At 46.2% G+C, this 19,270-nt stretch overlaps 1 protein-coding gene across 1 annotated transcript in view; it reads left to right on the plus strand.

The window, feature by feature from the left end:
• Positions 1–9,380, plus strand: part of LOC111525024 (POTE ankyrin domain family member A) — a 53,747-nt gene extending 44,367 nt beyond the window's left edge. The window contains exon 12 of the mRNA XM_031934945.1: positions 9,288–9,380. Within this exon, the coding sequence (XP_031790805.1) occupies positions 9,288–9,380 (93 nt within the window). The remainder of the gene's footprint in view (positions 1–9,287) is intronic.
• The last annotated feature ends 9,890 nt before the right edge of the window (positions 9,381–19,270 follow it).

A 19,270-nucleotide genomic window follows, 5' to 3' on the forward strand; every position in this document is an offset into this window, starting at 1 on the left:
GGGCAAGGACTTCATGTCTAAAACACCAAAAGCAACGGCAGCAAAAGCCAAAATTGACAAATGGGATCTAATTAAACTAAAGAGCTTCTGCACAGCAAAAGAAACTGTATCTTTTTGACAAATCAGTATACCCGTATAATCTTTTCCCCTTTTAGACTAGAATTCCTCCACTTAACAATCATTAATGTGCATGTGAATCAGCTGGAAATATTTAAAATCCAGAGTTTGATAAAATAGATTTAGGTTTTGCCTTAATTTGTAGCAACTAAACGTTCTCTTTTATCTAAAGTAAATAACATTTTAGGAATACAATTAAGGAAAGTTGACCTCAGGTCAAAGGACAAATCAAAACAGGTGCACAATATCGTATCTGTGGGAGCATTTAGTTAACAATGATACAAACCAGCTAACAATTTTATGATGATTTTAATCCCAAGTTAGCAAAAGGGCAGGGTGCGGGAGCTGGGAGTCAGGGCAGGGGTGCTGCTGTGCTGAGGACAGTGGGGAGGGTCGGGGGCTCCGTTTTGGGGGCAGAAGTGCTGCTGTGTTTCCTTGTCCAGGACAGAGTTCTCCTCCCATCCCCTAGCACAGCCTGGGAGAAAAGGCCGGGAACAAGGACGGAGCGGAGCGCAGCCCAGGCCCTCACATCCTCCATCTTGTGGAAGTGGCTGCATTTCCACCGTAGCAGCCCCGTTGTGCAGGTGCAAGGAGGCCACTTCTTTTTTTTTTTTTTTTTTTTTTGGAGACGGAGTCTGGCTCTGTCGCCCACTTCTGGTGCTGGTGCTGTGTCCCTGACCCCGGGTGTGCCCTCTCTGTGGCCCCCACTTCCTTTCCTCTCTGCATTGGTTTCCCTGTGAGTGACATCAGAGAATCTTTAACAGCAGCTGTGGGCAGCCCAAGGGCACTCCTCGGGGAGCCTCAGCTCCTGCTGCGCTGCGCTAGGGCTGGGGACGCGGTGGGAAGACTGGCGCAGGGACCTCAGGAGCTGTCACATGGCAGGGAGAAGCCTCAGTCAAGACCCTGTGTCATGATTTCTTCCGCACACGTGTGGCAAGGTGCGAGGGTCTAAGCAATGGCTGCCCAGCAGGGCGTGCGCCCCAGCAGTGGCTGCAGGGGACCCCGGCCGTGGGGCCCTCTCTCCCTGCCTGTCTTCCCCTGGGCCTGCCAGGGCCATCTTCTGTGCTCCATGGGATGGGGGTCTTCGGCCCCCAGGGGCCTGCGGGTCAGTGTGACTAGGGGAAGTAGAGGTCAGGGGTTCCCTGGGGGCCGTGATGCAGGAACTGCACCCTTTGGTGCTGGGAGGCGTGAGAAGGTTCCAGGCCTTCCAGAGCCCATTTGGCTCCCCCTTCAGAAAGGCAGCCAGGCTTGGGGTTGAGGGAGGTGATGCTGTGCCCTCTGAGGGAGGCTTCACTTCTCCCAGGGGAACTTAGAGATGGGCCCTGTCCTGACCCAAGCTGGATGACACTTGGCAGCCCCTGGGTTCGTGCCTTCTCTCCCAGCCTTGGTCTCCCCTCCCAGAGCTCTAGGTCAGGCCCAGGCCTGTGGATGTCTCTGAGCAGATGATCCCTGGGCCTCCACGGACCTCTGATGGCCTAGCTGTGGTGATGCTGGGGGCCTCAGGGACCTTGCTCCCCTCTGAAAAAAAATGGCACCATCTGTATTAATGCAGTTTTTATACCTCATCAGTGCACCGTTTGCTTTAGTAATTCTTAAAGCTTGTGATGAATCTGCAGTGATGGAAATTTGCACTGAACCATTTCGTGTCTTAATGGGTCTCTGCTTTGTTTTTTGTTGTTGTTGTTTTTTGAGATGGAGTTTTGCTCTTGTTGCAATGGTGCGATCTCGACTCACTGCAACCTCCACATCCTGGGTTTAAGTGATGTCTCCTGCCTCAGTGTCCCAAGTTGCTGGGATTACAGGCGCCGCCACCACACCTGGCTAATTTTTTGTATTTTTAGTAGAGATGGTTTTGCCATGTTGGCCAGGCTCGTCTGGAAGTCCTGACCTCAGGTGATCCACCTGCCTTGCCCTCCCAAAGTCCTGGGATTACAGATGTGAGCCCCTGTGCCTGGCCTCTACTTTGTTTTAAACATGATAATGCTCTCGTTTTTATTCTCTTAATTTTCAGCTGTTCCATGTTTTGCGCGGCTTGTCAGTTCACTTCTAAGTGCTAATTCTCATGACTAGATAATAAGAATGGGTATAACTGGGTGTTGATTGATGAGCCAGAAGACATTTAATCCTGGAGTTTGAGGTTATCAGACCTCTCCATTTAGAAAATCATTCTTTATGTATTTTCAAACAGCACATTGGTGAACATGTAATGCTTCTTTTTTCTTCATCTCTGGGTGAATTGCCAGCCTTTCATGAATACATTCAGAGAAATCTCTCAGTGAACTCAAAGAGATTCAGAAATTAGTAAGTATGCAAGCTTAGTTGCATACAGGGAAAAACAGTAGATAATATAGATAGCCGATAAGAGAAGATTTTAAACAATGACTGAGTTATATTCTTAGAGGTCGACTTAAAAATTGGATTTATACTAAGGCATTTTAAACTTTAGTCTGGAACAAATTTAAAATTCCTGAATATACAAATTTCTGATGACTCAGGAATAGTAAAAATAGGTGGGAATGGTATTTCAAATCAAGGATGGAACCTCTTTTTTTTCTTCTGAACATGTTAGTTTTGACCCTCTTCACCCTGAAATTTTCACTCTCAAATATATTTGGAAGGCAGATCTTTTTTTTTTTTTTTCCTCATGTAACATTGATTTCATACACAGAGAATAATACTTTGGATCTGGGATTCAGATTTTGAAATGAAGCATGGACTCTGAGTGGACCCCTTGTCCTTGTGAAAGCGCCCTGGTCTAGATAGCGGCAGAAGAAGTGAAAACTAAAAGGCAGAAATGAAATCCACAGGCAGACAGCCCGGCACTGCACCCTGGGCCTGGTAGTTAAAGATCGACCCCTGACCTAACCGATTATGTTATCTATACATTCCAGACATTGTTTGGAAAAGCACTGTGAAAATCTTTGTCCTGTTCTGTTCCGATATGGTTACCAGTGCATGCAGCCCCCAGTCACATACCCCCTGCTTGCTCAATAGATCACAATCCTCTCACACAGATCCCCTTAGAGTTGTGAGTTCTTAAAAGGGACAGGAATTGCTCACTCAGGGAGCTCAGCTCTTGAGACAGGAGTCTTGCCGATGTTACCAGCCGAGTAAACCCCTTCCTTCTTTAACTTGGTGTCTGAGGAGTTTTGTCTGCAGCTCGTCCTGCTACACGATGTGTCCACGTGTTCTCATCATTGAGCTCCTACTTATAAGTGACAACATGCAGTATTTGATTTTCTGTTCCTGCATTAGTCTGCTAAGGATAATGGCCTCCAGATCCATCCATGTACCTGAAATGAACATAATCTTGGTTTTTTTATGGCTGCATGGCATTCCATGGTATACATGTACCACATGCTCTTTACCTAGTCTACCATTGATGGAGGCCGTTATCCTTAGCAGGCACTGCTCTCACAGGAAACCAGAGCATGACAATCCCTTACGGTTTTGTCTTGGGACCACACACAAGGGCCTTTGAAGCTTGTATTTTTGGTAAGGATTTTATGTTAGCTATTTCTTCCTCCTTTCTTTTCCTTCTTTCCGCTTGTGAGAAAAGTGGGGACACACATATGTGAGGACAGTAGGCCTATTAGAACATCAATGTAAAAATAACATCTGAAACAATATTTCTGATGGTTAATTGTGTGCATCAACATGACAGGGCTGAGGAATGCCCAGAGAGCAGGTGAGATACGGTTCTGGGTGTGTGTGAGAGTGTTTCCAGAAGAGATTAGCACTTGAATCATAGACTGAGTATGGACTATCCACCCTCACCAATGTGGGTGGTCATCATCCAGTCCATTCAAAGTATAAATAGAACAAAAAGTCAGAGGAAGGGTGAATTAACTCTCTCTGCTTGAACTGGCACATACAGTTTGTCTTTCCTTCAGACATTGGAGCTTCTGGTTCTTGGCCCTTGGATCTCACACTGTCACTACACCACCAGCCTTCCTGGTTTCCAACTTTCAGACAGAAGATCTTGGGACTTCTCAGCCCCCATAATCACCTGAGCCATGTCCGCACAATACATCACTTTCTGGGCCGGGCATGGTGGCTCATGCCTGTAATCCCAGCCCTTTGGGAGGCTGAGATGGGCGGATCACAAGGTCAGGAGATGGAAACCATCCTGGCTAACATGGTGAAACCCCATGTCTACTAAAAACAAACAAACAAAAAACCAACAACAACAAAAAAATTACTTTCTGTATATCTATATATATCCTGTTGGCTCTGTTTCTCTGGGGAATCCTAACCAGTATATTTCTCTAGATCTCAGAGGAAAAGTCTACAAGATATTTTCTTTTTTTCTTTTTTTTTTCTTTCTTTCTTTCTTTTTTTTTTTTTTGAGACAGAGTCTCGCTCTGTTGCCCAGGCTGGAGTGCAGTAGCATGATCTCAGCTCACTGCAAGCTCTGCCTCCCAGGTTCATGCCCATTCTCCTGCCTCAGCCTCTCGAGTAGCTGGGACTACAGGTGCCTGCTGTCAAGCCTGGCTAATTTTTTTGTATTTTTTAGTAGAGACGGAGTTTCACCGTGTTAGCCAGGATGGTCTTGATCTCCTGACCTCATGATCGGCCCACCTCAGCCTCCCAAAGTGCTGGGATTACAGGCGTGAGCCACCGTGCCTGGCCTCTAGAAGGTATTTTCTTAAGACAATGAAGTAAAGAAGGTGTAATCAGGAGCAGGGCAGAGTTGGGGATAGAGCAATTGGGGCAATTGTGCTGCCGAGAAAGTTAATGCCGGTGATGGCAGTAGCTTGCGCAGAGAGAGGAGCGGGGGGGTGGGGGGGACTTTTCCTTCCCCTTTCCTCTCCTTGCCATTGTGATGACCTCTGTTGGTGTCATGGACACCTTCTCTACTGACTCGGGAAAATGAAAGGAGGGAGGTAGTAGGACGACCAAAGGCAGTGCAGATCCCAGGAAACAGCAGAAGTTGAAGCTGTAAAGAAAATAATAGAGGCAAATCCTACAGGACAGATTTGGGAGGTATAAAAATTTTCTCTACCAGTTTTTCTGGGGCAGTTATTTCTGGGGCAATGCACACACACCAGCATAGATTGCATAGGCTTCCATGAGGACCTGTGTCTTTGTTCTACCCACTTGAAATTCAGTGTGCCAAATCCTTCTTTAAACGCAGTTAACCAGGCTGGGCGCAGTGGATCATGCCTGTAATCCCAGCACTTTGGGAGGCTGAGGCGGATGGATCACGAGGTCCGGAGTTCAAGATCAGCCTGGACAATATGGTGAAACTCCATCTCTACTAAAAAAACAAAAATTAGCCAGATGTGGTGGCGGGAGCCTGTGATCCCAACTACTCGGGAGGCTGAGGCAGGGAACTGCTTGAACCCAGAAGGCGGAGGTTGCAGTGAGCTGAGATCACACCACTGCACTCCAGTCTGGATAACAGAGGGAGACTCCGTCTCAAAAAAAAAAAAAAAAAAAAAAAAAGGCCATTAACCATTTCCCAAACTGTTTTATAAATCTGTGTTTTCTTCTACCAGTTGAAATGAGTTGTATTTTGGTGGTCCATCTGGGCCTTTGCAATGTTTAATAAATCATATCAACAAAGCAGCAGAAGGATGGAAAAACTGCACGATGCTGTCTAGAACTGTTGGTATTTGAATAATCAGTCATATGCTTATATTCCAGTAAATGTTTTCACTGGATGCATCCACATTTATACTTGACAGCTTGGTGTGATAAGAGTTGGAGGGCATCTTTATTAAAAACAAATGTAAGGAAAGAAATTGTGAAAAGAGACAACCTGGGCCTCCTGAGCAATAGAAAGAATGCAAGAGGAGATGATAGAATTGGATGAGGTCGTGTTGGGAAAATGTGATTCCCTTCCCGCTGGTTGGGTCATTTTCTCCAACCAGAAAATGAGTGAGGGTAAGGGTGGGGGCTTTTAGCCAGAGCAATGCCTGCCGGGCCTGCTGCCAGAGCAATGTGGGTTGCCTGCTGGAAGCTCACATCAACACTTCCACCCATGAGCACTGGCTACTTCTTCCAGATTTGCTGTTGATAGTAAAATACTGTGTGTGTGTGTGTGTGTGTGTGTGTGTGTGTGTGTTTGTGTGTGTGTTTAAATTGTGCTGTAATTTTTAAATAATAAAACATGATTTGAAAATCAGGAAAGATCACATAGGAGCTAATTTTTTTTTTTTTTTTTTTTGAGACGGAGTCTCGCTGTGTCGCCCAGGCTGGAGTGCAAGGAGCTAATTTTTTAGCGGTTTCGAGATAATAGGATGGTGATAATGAAGTTCTTTTCTGCTTCAGTGAATTCCTTTGCTTATGGTGCATATTGTCAACACTAATTTTGCAGATGCTCAATGGCACAAGAAACAGGGTGCTTACTGTCCTTGGGTTTTATTTTTGTTGCTTTACAGAATCATCAGGAATGAGTAATGTTATCTTTGAACGCAGACGGCAGCCATATACATCTTTTCCCGTAAGAACTGTATCATAAGAAGCACTCCTGAATATCACTTTAGTTACAGGTTTTTATCATGGTACTAAAAATTCGTTGACAGATACAGTTTATGTAGGTGCGTCTCTCTATACAGGCGACACACGCAAAGTGACACACAATACAGCTGGCCCCCGTGTCTGGTTCTCTGACTTAGTCACGTTGCTAATGAGACACAAAGGCAGCTTCACTTTCAGTGGCAGCTATTGATCTTGTATATTTTATTGTCATCAACTACCTAAGTTGGGCCTTCAGCCTCACAAATGCATCCCATTAAATCATCAGCTTTTGGACCTTAAGGGAATCTTAGTAATAATTGATCATTTTATAAATGGGAAATGGAGGTTTAGACCATAGCCCATGGTCAGAGTAAAGTCAGAATTCACGAGTGTCTGGGTTACGGTGTGGGAAGGAAGTGGCTTCGTGGACTGCCATTTGCTAAACTGCTCAGAGGCTGGGTCCTAATTACATTGTTTTATCTGAATATGGACTATAGGCTATTGTTTAAAAGATTCAGGCTGATACACACATATTCAAATTCAGCTGCATATTTATTTTCTAATTGACAGTTAAAGATTGTATATGTTTATGGTGTACAACATGATTTTATTTTGGGGGGAGGGGCGTGTACAGAGTCTTTCTCACTTAGGCTGGAGTGCAGTGGTGTGATCTTGGCTCACTGCAGCCTTGACCTCCAGGTCTTAAGCAATCGTCCTACCTCAGCCTCCCAAGTAGCTGGGGCTATAGGTGCATACCCCACCATGCCTGGCTATTTTTTATATTTTTTGTAGAGACAAGGTCTTGCCATGTTGCCCAGGCTTGTCCTGAACTCTTGGACTTAAGGAATCTGCCCGCCTCAGCCTCTCAGAAGTGCTTGGATTACAGGCGTGAGCCATGGGGCTTGGTCCAACATGACATTTTGATACGTGTATACCTTGTGAAATTGCTGTCAAGTTAATGAACATATGCATTACCTTGCATACTTTTTTTGTGGTGAGAACATTTAAAATCTTCTGTTAGCAATTTTCCAGAATACAATAAATTGTTATTCACCGTGGTCACTATAATGGACATTAGACTTCAAACTTACGCCTCCTTCTCACTGAGATTTTATACCCTTAGACGATCATTTCCGGAATCCACTGCCACCCCATCTTTGGTAACCACCATTCCACTCTCCACTTCTGAGTTTGACTGTTTTAGATTCCACATATAGTACTTCACATATCTGTCTTTCTCTTCCTGGCTTATTTCACTTAACACAGTGTCCTCCAGGTTCATCCACATTGTTGCAAATCATCTGCATATCTCTGAGTTGTTCTTACCTTTATTCCCCACTCCAAACACTATACACAGAAATGAATGGAAATGAAGCACATGAAACATGTGACTGCTATAGACAGTCCACAAATATCATCTATAATAATTACTGGATCCATGGCTGGATTTTCCCAGATGGCATTTGGATGCTTGCTTGGTGGCCTAAAGATAAACTGGAAAGTAGTACAGCAACTGCCATGAAGTGCCAAATAATCTCATACCTAATACCACCTCTGAAGCTGCACATGACTGTGAGCAAAGACCAAGAACCATGCCCATGAGTCATTATCCTGGCCTCCTGTCATTCCTTATCTTGCTGACTCTTAGGAGCCACTTGTCCAGCCATGGTGGCTTATGTCTATAATCCCAGCACTTGGGAGGCTGAGGTAGAAGGATTACTTAAGCCCAAGAGTTCAAGACCAGCCTGAGCAGCATAGCAAGACCCTGTCTCTAGAAAAAAAAAAAAAAAATTTAAATTAGCCAGGCATAGTGGTACATGCCTTGGTCCCAGATACTTAGGAAGCTGAGACAGGAGGATCCTTTGAGTCCGAGAGGTTGAGGCTACAGTGAGCCATGGTCACATCAGTGCATTCTAGCCTGGGCAACAGAGTGAGACCCTATTTCAAATAGTTAAAAAAAGAAAGTCACTTGAAAAGATTTATTATTAAGATGTGATATTTTTATCCAGGTTTCTTTTTTTTTTCTCCTCCTCTTCCTTCTTTTCTCCCTTCCCCCTTATCTCCATCTTCCTCCTTCTGAGTGCATACTATACGTCAGGCATTTTTTTTTTTTTTTTTTTTGAGACAGAGTCTCACTCTGTTGCCCCGGCTGCAGTACAGTGGCATGATCTCGGCTCACTGTAGCCTCTGTCTCCCTGCAGCCTCCACCTCCCAGGTTCAAGTGATTCTTCTGCCTCAGCCTCCTGAGTAGCTGGGATTACAGGTTCCTACTACCATGCCTGGCTAATTTTTGTATTTTTAGTAGAGACGGGGTTTCACCATATTGGCCAGGCTGGTCTCGAACTCCTGATCTCAGGTGATCCACCTGCCTTGGCCTCCCAAAGTGCTGGGATTACAGGCATAAGCCACTGCACCCGGCCTCTATGATTGACTGTCTGATTCTCCATACATTTGTTGAAGTCTTTGCCCTTTATTGTTTCCTAAGGAAACCCCGGAAGAGGCAGTGGTCTGAACGTTCCCCCAACTCCTCTCTTCTGCCTCCTGATCACCCTGGTGCTTCCCCGTGTGGCCTGCATGGCATGTCCACTTCCTGTCCCCAGGACCTGTGAGTGCAATAAACTCTGCCTGCCTGAACCTCTCCTGTGCTTCCTTTCGTGGCTGTACCTGACTATCTCATAAAAAGTACAGAACACCTTGTCTCCTAGCCCTGCGTGACCAAAGCAGCCTGCGTGCACAACATGCAGCGCAACATTCCATTGGATTCCGAGAGGAGCTCAGGTGTTGGTCATAGATACTGATGAGGCCACGGCAACCTCGCACCTGATTTGGCAGTGTAACCCACTGCCCAAACTCGGTTGTTAATTTCTAGGCAGTGTTCCCTGCTGTTATTCTTGCAGCCCCTTCTCTCTTGTTCTTGTTAGTCTGGAGGTCCTTCCTTTGAACTTGACATCTTTCCATACTCTTCCAGCTCTCCTCTTTTCCCTTTATCATTTTACCAGTATAAAACATTAATTCCATAAACAATCCCCTATCAACCTGCTCTTGTCTTCCCTAAATTTTCACAAATATTATGAAACATGTCTGTAGAGTTTAGGGCAAGATCAGAACTAGAAATATGAATGTTGGAGATATCAGATACATATTTTTATAGCTACATGTTTTGATGAAATAATCTGCAGAAGAGGGACTGGTACAGGTTTTGTGATACTTAAATCTTTTTATGCATTTGAGGGTTTTCTGCAAGACAATATATAATTATCAATCAAATTCAAGCATAAAAGTGGATTTTACTTAGGGTAAATTTAGAGTATTAGAATGAACATTTATTTAGAATCTACATGAATTATAATTTCTAACTGTTGAATAAAATACCACAAACATCATAAAATCCAGAAAAATAGTATTTGCATTAATTTACCACCTGATACACTCCTATAATATTTCCCCACCTGTTTTGGCTATATATTCTTTAGTCACATTTTTATACAACAATAATTTTGTAATATTTCCCATGAGGGAATAGGAAATTCAGTCTGTCCTCTAACAGGCTTTTGGAGCTTAACAACAACAACAACAAAATAGTTAAAAATGTTTCTTCTAAAATCACCAGTTTTTATTGGCAATGTGCAAAGTTTTAGGATTGTTTTCAAATGTGGGAAAATCTCCTTGAGTATTTCTTAAATACATAAACTATAAAATATCAGAGTATTTGAAGTTTTCATTCTCAGTGATTATTTTTTCCCTGGTATTTGTTTATGTATTCATTTAGTCCTAGTATAGTTCAGCAGACCACAGATCACAAACCACATGTGCTGCTTGATTTTAAATGGCTCATAAGGTAAAAATATATTTTACATTTTTAAATGGTTAAAGAAATCAAAAGAATAATAATGTTTTGTGACACACAAAAGCTGTAGGATAGTCAAACTTCAGTGTTCGTAGGTAAAGTTTTATTGGAATACAGTCAAATTTATTTGCATAGTGTCTATAGTTGCTTTCACATTACAATGGCCATATCGTTCATGAAACATGAAATATTTATTTTCTTGCCCTCTACAGAAAAAGTTTGCTGACCCATTGCCTAGAATATATGCATAAACAAAAACAACCAATTAACTAACAATTATCAAATCCTTACCACAATATCAAATCCAACTATTTTTAAAGGAGTTTATAGTAGTTTATCTATTGTTTAAATTATCATGTACTCCAGTGGTCCATTTTATTCAAACTTTGTTGGCCAACGTCACCAGCCAGCCAGTTACTGCCGTGGGTAGAGCATCACTCTGGAGACCCTTGGACCAACATCCACTGATTACCCTTGTGCAGTGACTAATTTTAAATACCCTGGATTGACGAAATTTCATTAACCAGTTGGTTGTTGATGGATGCACTTACTGTGAGCAGTGTATCATGCATTTTATGTTATTAGATTATTCATGAAAAGCCAACTCTTTACTCTTCCCCAAATTTATTTTTACTCAATGAATTATTGCTTTTGATATGATCTGAACAATTTCTTGTTGCAATTCACTTCTTAAAGTTAAAATAATCTCTACTGATTTTACTGACCATCTTTGCTGATTTTGTTTCACATTCTATTCATCTGAATTTTATCACCTTTAAAATAAACAAATTTAAATAGGACAAAAACTGTCCTTTGTGTAAATTCAAATCAGGAATCTGTAATTTCTCACTTGTGTCATTGAAATAGTCAATGTGTATTTAAGTTGCGGGTAAATGGCATTTTCCCAGCTCACTTTTTCCTTAGCTGGGTTTTATTCTCCCACCATTGTCAACAAAATATAAATTTGAAAACTAAAATTAATATCACTAACCCTTTCAGTCTGGTTTCACTTAGCTGGATTCCCAAAGAAGTGCTTGGCTACTCCAGTAACCTCTGATAGAAGGAATGATGGAGGAAGCCATAGTGGAAAAAGACAAGGATTATCTGGTAATGATTAAAATATCTAATTTTTTCTTCATATTTTACAAATACTGTATGGTGATATGAACACATTTTGAGGACTTTTGCTCCTCATGTAACATAAAGTCACCTCCCGAAATGAGGCATTGTATATAAAAATGTCCTACACTAATACTCCAGGGTATTTCTACTGTTTAGAGATAGTTTAGAGGAGATGTAACAAAAAATAAAAAATAAAAAGACTGAGAAGAAGATAAAAATATCTATCCAGTGGGATAAAATTAAGATGGAGGTAGTAATTGCATTTGGGGCAGGCTACAGACATGGGTAGTATTTAAAGTAGGTTTAAGGGAGTGGATAGAGTACATAACTCACTTAAATTATGGAACATTTTTATTAGTTTCTTGTGCTTAACCATACATCCTTTCAACTTTACATTAATCTATCTAACCCTTTATATATTAACAAATGAAAGTTCTTAGCACACTTGATATATTTATAAATTTGAGTATTAAACTAATTCAGAGAAGTCATACAACTTTTCACATCAAAGCATATTATTTATCTATAATTAATTATAATAAAACCACAAAGCATTAGGTATTAAAGCAGATTCTTAGGTATATAAGGTATTATTAATGGTGATAAAATGCATTATAGAGAACGATAAGTAGGTGATGGCGATCAAGTCTCAGGGAAGCCATTGCAGTTTGTTACACTGAAGACACTCTTTAGTGAATTTTTACCTGTAGAGATCACACACTAGATATTAATTCCTCTACTACTGTCTGTGGAATATAATGTTTAAATATTGTAATCAATTTCTAATACTATTTGCTATTTCAGCCTTCCTATAATTATTATTAAATAGAGAAAAAAAGATTGTAAACAAGAGAGAACTGTGAACACTTGAATCCACATACATTAACTATGAAGGCTGAGACTTAATCATTTGTTTTAGGGAATTGTTGGCCAAAAAGATAAGGCTTAAAGTCAGCAAAAAAAAAGAAAAAAAAACCTTACTGTTTGCTTCAAGAAATTCCTGAAAACCAATTTATCTGAGTAAACAATTTGCTCATCTGGGCAAATAACTTTCCTATCAGCAAAATATGTGCTCACCTGCGCAAAGAGCTTGCTTAGCAAGCAACAGTTTAGCGATCCAGACTTACTTGAGGCTGGCACCGGGGGTTCAGGACTGTCATCCCAGCACTTGGGGAGGCCTAAACGGGCTAAGGTTGTGGGTACCAGATAAAATGCACCTTAAACAGCTGTAAACTGCTCAGGAAATTCTTGTACTCTCAGGCTCTTCTCTGCACTTGGTATTCTCTGCTCCTGTTTCCTTCCCATTCCCTCTTGGCTAGATTCTGCGTTCGGAGTGATGAGTAGCCAGTTATGTACCTGACTTGGACTTCACTCCTTCCCCCTACATTCAGCTTCTTAGACCATGGTCCTTGATGTCAGCAGTTCAAGACCAGCCTGGCTAACATGGTGAAACCCCGTCTCTACTAAAAATGCCAGAGTTAGCCGGGCGTGGTGGCACATGCCTATAATCCCAACTACTCGGGAGGCTGAGGCAGGAGAATCGCTTGAACCTGGGAGGCGGAGGCTGCAGTGAGCTAGGATCGTGCCACTGTACTCCAGACTGGGTGACAGAGCGAGACTCTGTCTCAAAGGAAAAAAAAAAAAACAGACTCACTTTGAGAGGCAGCGAGCAGGAGAGGGGAAAGGCGATAGGGAAGAGTTTTGGGGTAGACTGAGGGGGAAAAGGGTACTGAGAGGGAGGCAGAGATGGGGAAAAGAGGGTGGCAAAAAGACGAAAAGTTTTTGGATAGATGGAGGCGGAAAAGAGGGTGGCGGGAGGGGGAAAAGACATTGGGGAAAAGACTGCAGGAAACTCTTGCTGGTTAGATGGAGGGAAAAGACTGGAAAGCAGGAGTGGGGAGAAGCTGTTGGGAAAAGACGGTGTGGAGAAAAATGTGGGTAGATGGAGGGGAAAGAGGCTGGCGAGGAGGAGCCGGGAGAAGGCATTCAGGAAGGACGGTGGGTAGATGGAGGCGCAAAGACTGATCGGGAAGAGGGAGAAAACAGGATGGCGAGAGGGAGAGGGGAGAAGGCTTTGGGAAAAGACAGAGGAGAAAAGACAGTGGGGGAAAAGGGTTTTGGGTAGATGGAGGGGAAAAGAGGGTGGCGAGAAGGAGAGGGGAAAAGGCATTAGGAAAAGACAGCAGGACGGAAAGAGTCTAGCTCAAAGACATTGCCTTGTCCACCAGACTACTCTCTCACATTTTCCAGTGCCAGTCAGTTCCCCATTGTTAAGAACTGCATGTTTGTGTCACCCCGAAATCAATGTCACAGTCCTAACCCCCACTAGTTGGTGTTAGGAGGGGGAGCCTTTGGGAAATAATTAGGTCTTGAGGGTAGAGCCCCCCATGGATTAGTGCCCTCTACAAAAGGGACACTCTTATCAGAGAGATTGCTTCCTCTGTCTCTGCTCTCTGTCATGTGAGGCCACAGCAAGGAGGTGGCCAACTGCAGGAAGAAGGCCCTCACTGGAGACGAGCCATGCTGCATGCTGGCACTCTGCTCGCAGACTTCTAGCCTCCACAACAATTGGAAATAAATGTGTGTTGTGTAAGACACCCAATCGATGGTAACTTATAGCTGCCTGAGCTCACTAAAACACTCACCTTGAGCTGTCTACCTTAATCTACTGTATTAAGTTTTCAAGACTTCATACGTTTCTTCCGTGGCCTTCACCCCTTTGCTAAGAAGCACGACCGTCTCTTATTGCCCACCCACCTCTCTCGGCACCTGGGAATAGGAAGCTGTGTGCTCAAACACACCTGGGCCCAGGCACAGAACCCAGTCAGTGTTCCTGGGGCAGCGCCAAGGGTGGCTGGGGGCAAGCTAAGGCCCAGCCTTGCTCCCTGATGTCGGGCGTGTCTGGAAGCTGTTTCAGCATTCATCAGCCTTCGACTTCCCCCTCGGTGGCTCTGCAGGTAACTGTCTCTAGGTTGACTTAGGAGAACCTGGAGTCTGAGGCGACTCTCAGACTGTCAGGCAAACGATGCTGTCAGAGCTGTCAGGCCCTCTCTCAGTGATGAGGTGCACACCTGGTCAGTTGCCACCCTGGAGTCAGGTCTGGCCCTCCCTTTTCTGCAAAGTGTGGACAAACCTCAGAAAGCCTGGAGAGAGAGGCAGCCAGGGACAGAGGAGGGGATGAGAGACGAACTGGCGTTGGTGGATCTGAGGGAGGAGAACAGGGCTCCTGGCTCTGTGACTTCCCGCTAACTCAAGATGGTCCCCTTGGTCCCATATTCAAGTCTCACAAAACTCCAAGGAGCTATACATCAGCATCGAAAAGACAAACAACCCAACCGGGAACTGGGCATAAGAGTTTAAAAGACGTTTCTCTGAAGAAGACCTGCAAATGGCCATCAAGCACACGAAAAGACTCAACGCCATTGGTCACTAGAGAATCCACCAAAACCACAGCGAGATGCCGCTTCTCAGTCCTCAGGATGGTGAGGAGGAGGAGGAGGGGAAGGAGGGAAGGAGGGAATGAAGGAGACAGGGAGGGAGAGAAGGAAGGAAAGAAGGAAGGAAGAAGGAAGGCAGGGAGGGAGAGAGGAAAGAAGGAAGGAAGGAAGGAAGGAAGGAAGGGTCACAGGAGGAACTCCAAGGCCCTGGGCTCCCATTAGGGGCTGCTGGGCAGGCAGGTTGTGCGGGAAATGCAGGTGGAAACAGGCATGGGGACCCTGGAGGCAGGCGATGGTCACAGTCTCAACTGCTCTCTGTAGAAAATAGCGAGTGTTGGCAAGGACATGGAGGAATTGGAGCCTCGCCTGCGGCTGGTGGGAATGTCGAACGATGCAGCCACTGGGTGGAACCCAGCAGGAACCTGGGAGGCCCTCAGTGTGATTTGGCAACCAGCGGAGTGAGGCACCTACCACACGCTAACAGGAGCTAAGCAGGACACGCTGGGTGAAGGGAGCCAGTCACAAAGGCCACACAGCAAACGGCCCCTTCTATATGAACTGCCTAGAACAGGCAAAGCTGTTGAAGACAGAAAGTAGCTTTGTGGTCGCCAGGGGCTGGGGGTGGGGCAGATGGGAAGTGGCCGAGACGGACACGGGGGTTTATTTATTTTTGAGACAGAGTCTCGCTCTGTCGCCCAGCCTGGAGTGCAGTGGCCCGATCTCGGCTCACTGCAAGTTCCGCCTCCCGGGTTCACACCATTCTCCTGCCTCAGCCTCCTGAGTAGCTGGGACTATAGGCACCCACCACCACGCCTGGCTAATTTTTTGTATTTTTAGTAGAGACGGGGTTTCACCGTGTGAGCCAGGATGGTCTCGATCTCCTGACCTCGTGATCCACCTGCCTCAGCCTCTGAAAGTGCTGGGATTACAGGCGTGAGCCACCGCGCATGAGGGTTTCTTTTGGGGGTGGTGAAAAGGTTCTAACATCAGATGATGGTAATGGTTTGATTGTGCAGCTTTGTAGATAACTAAAAACCATTGGCATTTGCATTGGCAAAAAGCCTGGGAGGTATGAGACAGTAGAATCAACATCTTACAGAGGAGGAAACTGAGGCCTGGGCATATTAAATAAAAGTTGTCTTTTATTTATCTGCTGTGCCCGATGCCTTGAAAAGCCGACTAAGACTTCTTATGGGAACTGTCTCCTCCACAGGCCCCGGCTGGCCCCTCTCCAGCCCTTCCTCAGGGAACCTTCCCTGCCAGAGCCCGCCCTGACCCCCTGCCCACGGGCAGCGCCTCACCAGGAGCAGGCCTGGGGACAGCAGTGGGTGGCCGCATATCCAGCTGCCATGGCTCCTTCAGCTTTGTCCTGAGAAGGGAAGGGAGGTGGCACTACAGGGAGAGGAGGGGGCTGGGGAGATGCTGCTGCAGCAGGAGATGGCCACAGCCCAGCTGCTCTCTCAGGAGCGCAGAGCGGCTGAGCCCCCACACCAACGGCCCTGCAAGCCTGGTCCAGAAGCACGGGGTCTCACTAGCATAGGACTGGTGTCACAGGGGAGAGGACCTCTCTAGCAACAGCGTCTCAGAATTCCTCCTCCCTAGGGGCCCAGGGTCTGCCTCTGAGGAGTTCTCAGGCCAGTCCCTGAGACGACGGGCTGGAGGGAGGCACGCTGAGCAGGCAGGCCCCGTGTGGGACCCTCCACGGGAATCGCGGGAGCCCCGTCTGGAGAAGGCAGAGGGGTGGGAAGCTCCGTGGACTGGACCCTCTAGTCCGCCTCTCTTGCTCCCCTCCTGTGCCCCGAGACCCCCTGCAGGTCTCCCCGACTCGCCTGCCTCTCACCCATAAGGTAGGTCTACAGCACGTCAGTCTGCTGGGGGCGGGGGTGTGGACCTGGGTTCTCCTGGGGCCACCAATGACTTGAAGGGTGGCCTCAGGCGGGGCGGGTGACCCCTCCCTAGTCTGAGTTTTGGCTTCTAGGAGACCAGAAGTATCTGGGGTCTCCCAGGCGTTAAAGTCTGGGAGGAGAGACTCTGCCTAGTGCCTCATGTGGGACGTCCTGAAGGCCAGGCCCAGCCCAGAAGCCATTCTGGGGATTTGGAGTCACTGCTGGAGGATACTCAGCCCTGCAGGGAGCTGTCCAGTGGAGGTGGGGCCTCTCTGGGGCGGTGGCCTGAGAGGCTGGGCCACCCAGGGCCACCACCTGGGAGCCCCAGGACCTTAGGCATGTCTAGCTCACCTTGCTGAATCATCTCTGACTCACGTGGTGGGTCTGGTTGCAGAATTCCCATCCGTCTCCACGCTCAGCAGAGAGTGCACAGCAGAACTGCTGCCCCCGCAGCCTCGCGGGTCCCTGCTGACTCTAGATGAGGCAGGCTCCTCCTCCCTGGGCACCAGGTGCTCCTGGCACACGGGTTTGCAGGCTGCTGCATGAGACGTGTTTCATCATCACTCCGTACAGTAATTAGATATTAAAAATCTCACTGTGCCTTCATAAAATAACATGAGATGAATAATAAAGTATCACAGAAAGTCATCAAAATGTAATAAAACGGTATTACAAAGGCTTACGTTTTAATGACGTTTTTTAGGATGTCACTTATTGTGTAATTACAGTTACAAAATTCGAGTAATTAAATGGAGACCCGGGGCCTTGCAGGGGGCTGGGAGGCTCCCGACTCTACGCAGGGTGGGCACCACCCTTCTGGTGGCAGGGCCTCGGCTGGGGCTGTGTGGCCAGGCGTGGGCCGACCTTCTGCTGTCCTGGAGGTGAGGGGCTCGGGAGGACAAGGGCTTGGTATTTGTAGGCCCCGCCCTGTATCGCTGCCAGTGCCCACAGCTCCTTGCCAAATGCCCTGGGACCTCCTGCTGTCTCTGTCACAGGGCGGAAGTGCTGTGAAGTTAGCCTCCTCGGGAGCTGGCCTGGAACAGGGAGCCTGGGATGCAGGGCTGGATGTCCCAGCTCCCAGGCTCTCAGGCAGATCATGCTGCCCTCCCCTCCCCCAGGGAGTCCTTCTTGGCTGCCTTCCCTCCTTGTCTCACTTGTCTCAAGCAAGCCCCTCACCTGACCCATGGTCCCCAGGGACCCACGGGTGCTCAGTGGACACCCGGGCAGTCTGCTGTGTGCCAGCCATGCTGGATGCAGGGCCCACAGGGGACCAGTGTTCAGGCAGACTACAGGCAGGGTGTGCTGAGAAAAGGAGGTGATGACCTATGCGTTGCCTCCACCCGGCCCAGGAAGAGTGACCTGGCCAGGGGAACAGTAACAAAGCTCAGAGGAGCAAGCTCGGGAAGGACAAGTCATTCTAGGAGGGCAGAGGCAGGGGTTCCTGAATTAAATGACAGCTAGGTCACTTCACACTGAGGAAAGCTATCCTGTGCACAGTTTGAAACTGAGGCCTCCCAATTAACTAAGGGTGGGCCCTGGTCTCAGGCTGAGCCTGAATCCTGATGTCAGGTTATCCAGAAGATAAGCAGCCCAGACTTGAGTTTCTTGATAAATACAACCAGGTGCATGTCCGAGGCACAGAGCGGGGTATTTATAACCCACGGTAACAATAAACGCAGTGTCTTCTTCTCCTGGTTGAGCGGGGCAACCGTCATCTGTAGCTCCAGGCATCCACACGCTATTGTTAGTGCAGATTTCCGCAGGAGCGTCCATCCAGGTGACAGGTCGAATAAATGGAGGAAAAGGCACATAAGCCCAATAAGAATAAGTATGTGTAGCAGGTAAATCAGTGTGAGAGGAAACTGGTGAGACAGAAAGTATAAAGAGGAGAATCAGGAAATAAAACCTATTGTAAGTAAGATTGAGTGCTGAAGGAAGAGAAAAACAGGGATGTTATTTTCAGGCTAATAGAAATGGTGAGATTTTTAGGTTTGTAAGGAGAAAAAGAAAGGTAATTAGAAGTGGGATTCGTTAGATGGGTCTCCATTGGCATCAGAGAGGATTGCATTAGACCCATGTGCCAGCTTCTGAGGAGGTGGCATAGATCTCACTATGAACGCAGCCTCTGACACAGACGTCTTTTCTCTGTGGTTTTCTTTTGATGATCTCCTGGTGAAACACAAGCACATCCTCTTTGCCATGTTCAGTAGAATTAGAGACAATATTTAAAGGCTTGGGGAAATCCTGTAAGGCAGTAAGCACAGCAATTAACTCCGCCTTTTGAGCAGAAGTATAAGAGGTAGAAATAAGCTTGTCTATAGGGCCTACGTAGCCAGCATTGCCATTACTGCAACCATCAGTGAGCACTGTAACAGCCTCAGGAACGGGCTGATCTG

The sequence above is a fragment of the Piliocolobus tephrosceles genome, chromosome X, assembly GCF_002776525.5.
Source record: "Piliocolobus tephrosceles isolate RC106 chromosome X, ASM277652v3, whole genome shotgun sequence".
NCBI classification, from domain to species: domain Eukaryota; kingdom Metazoa; phylum Chordata; class Mammalia; order Primates; family Cercopithecidae; genus Piliocolobus; species Piliocolobus tephrosceles.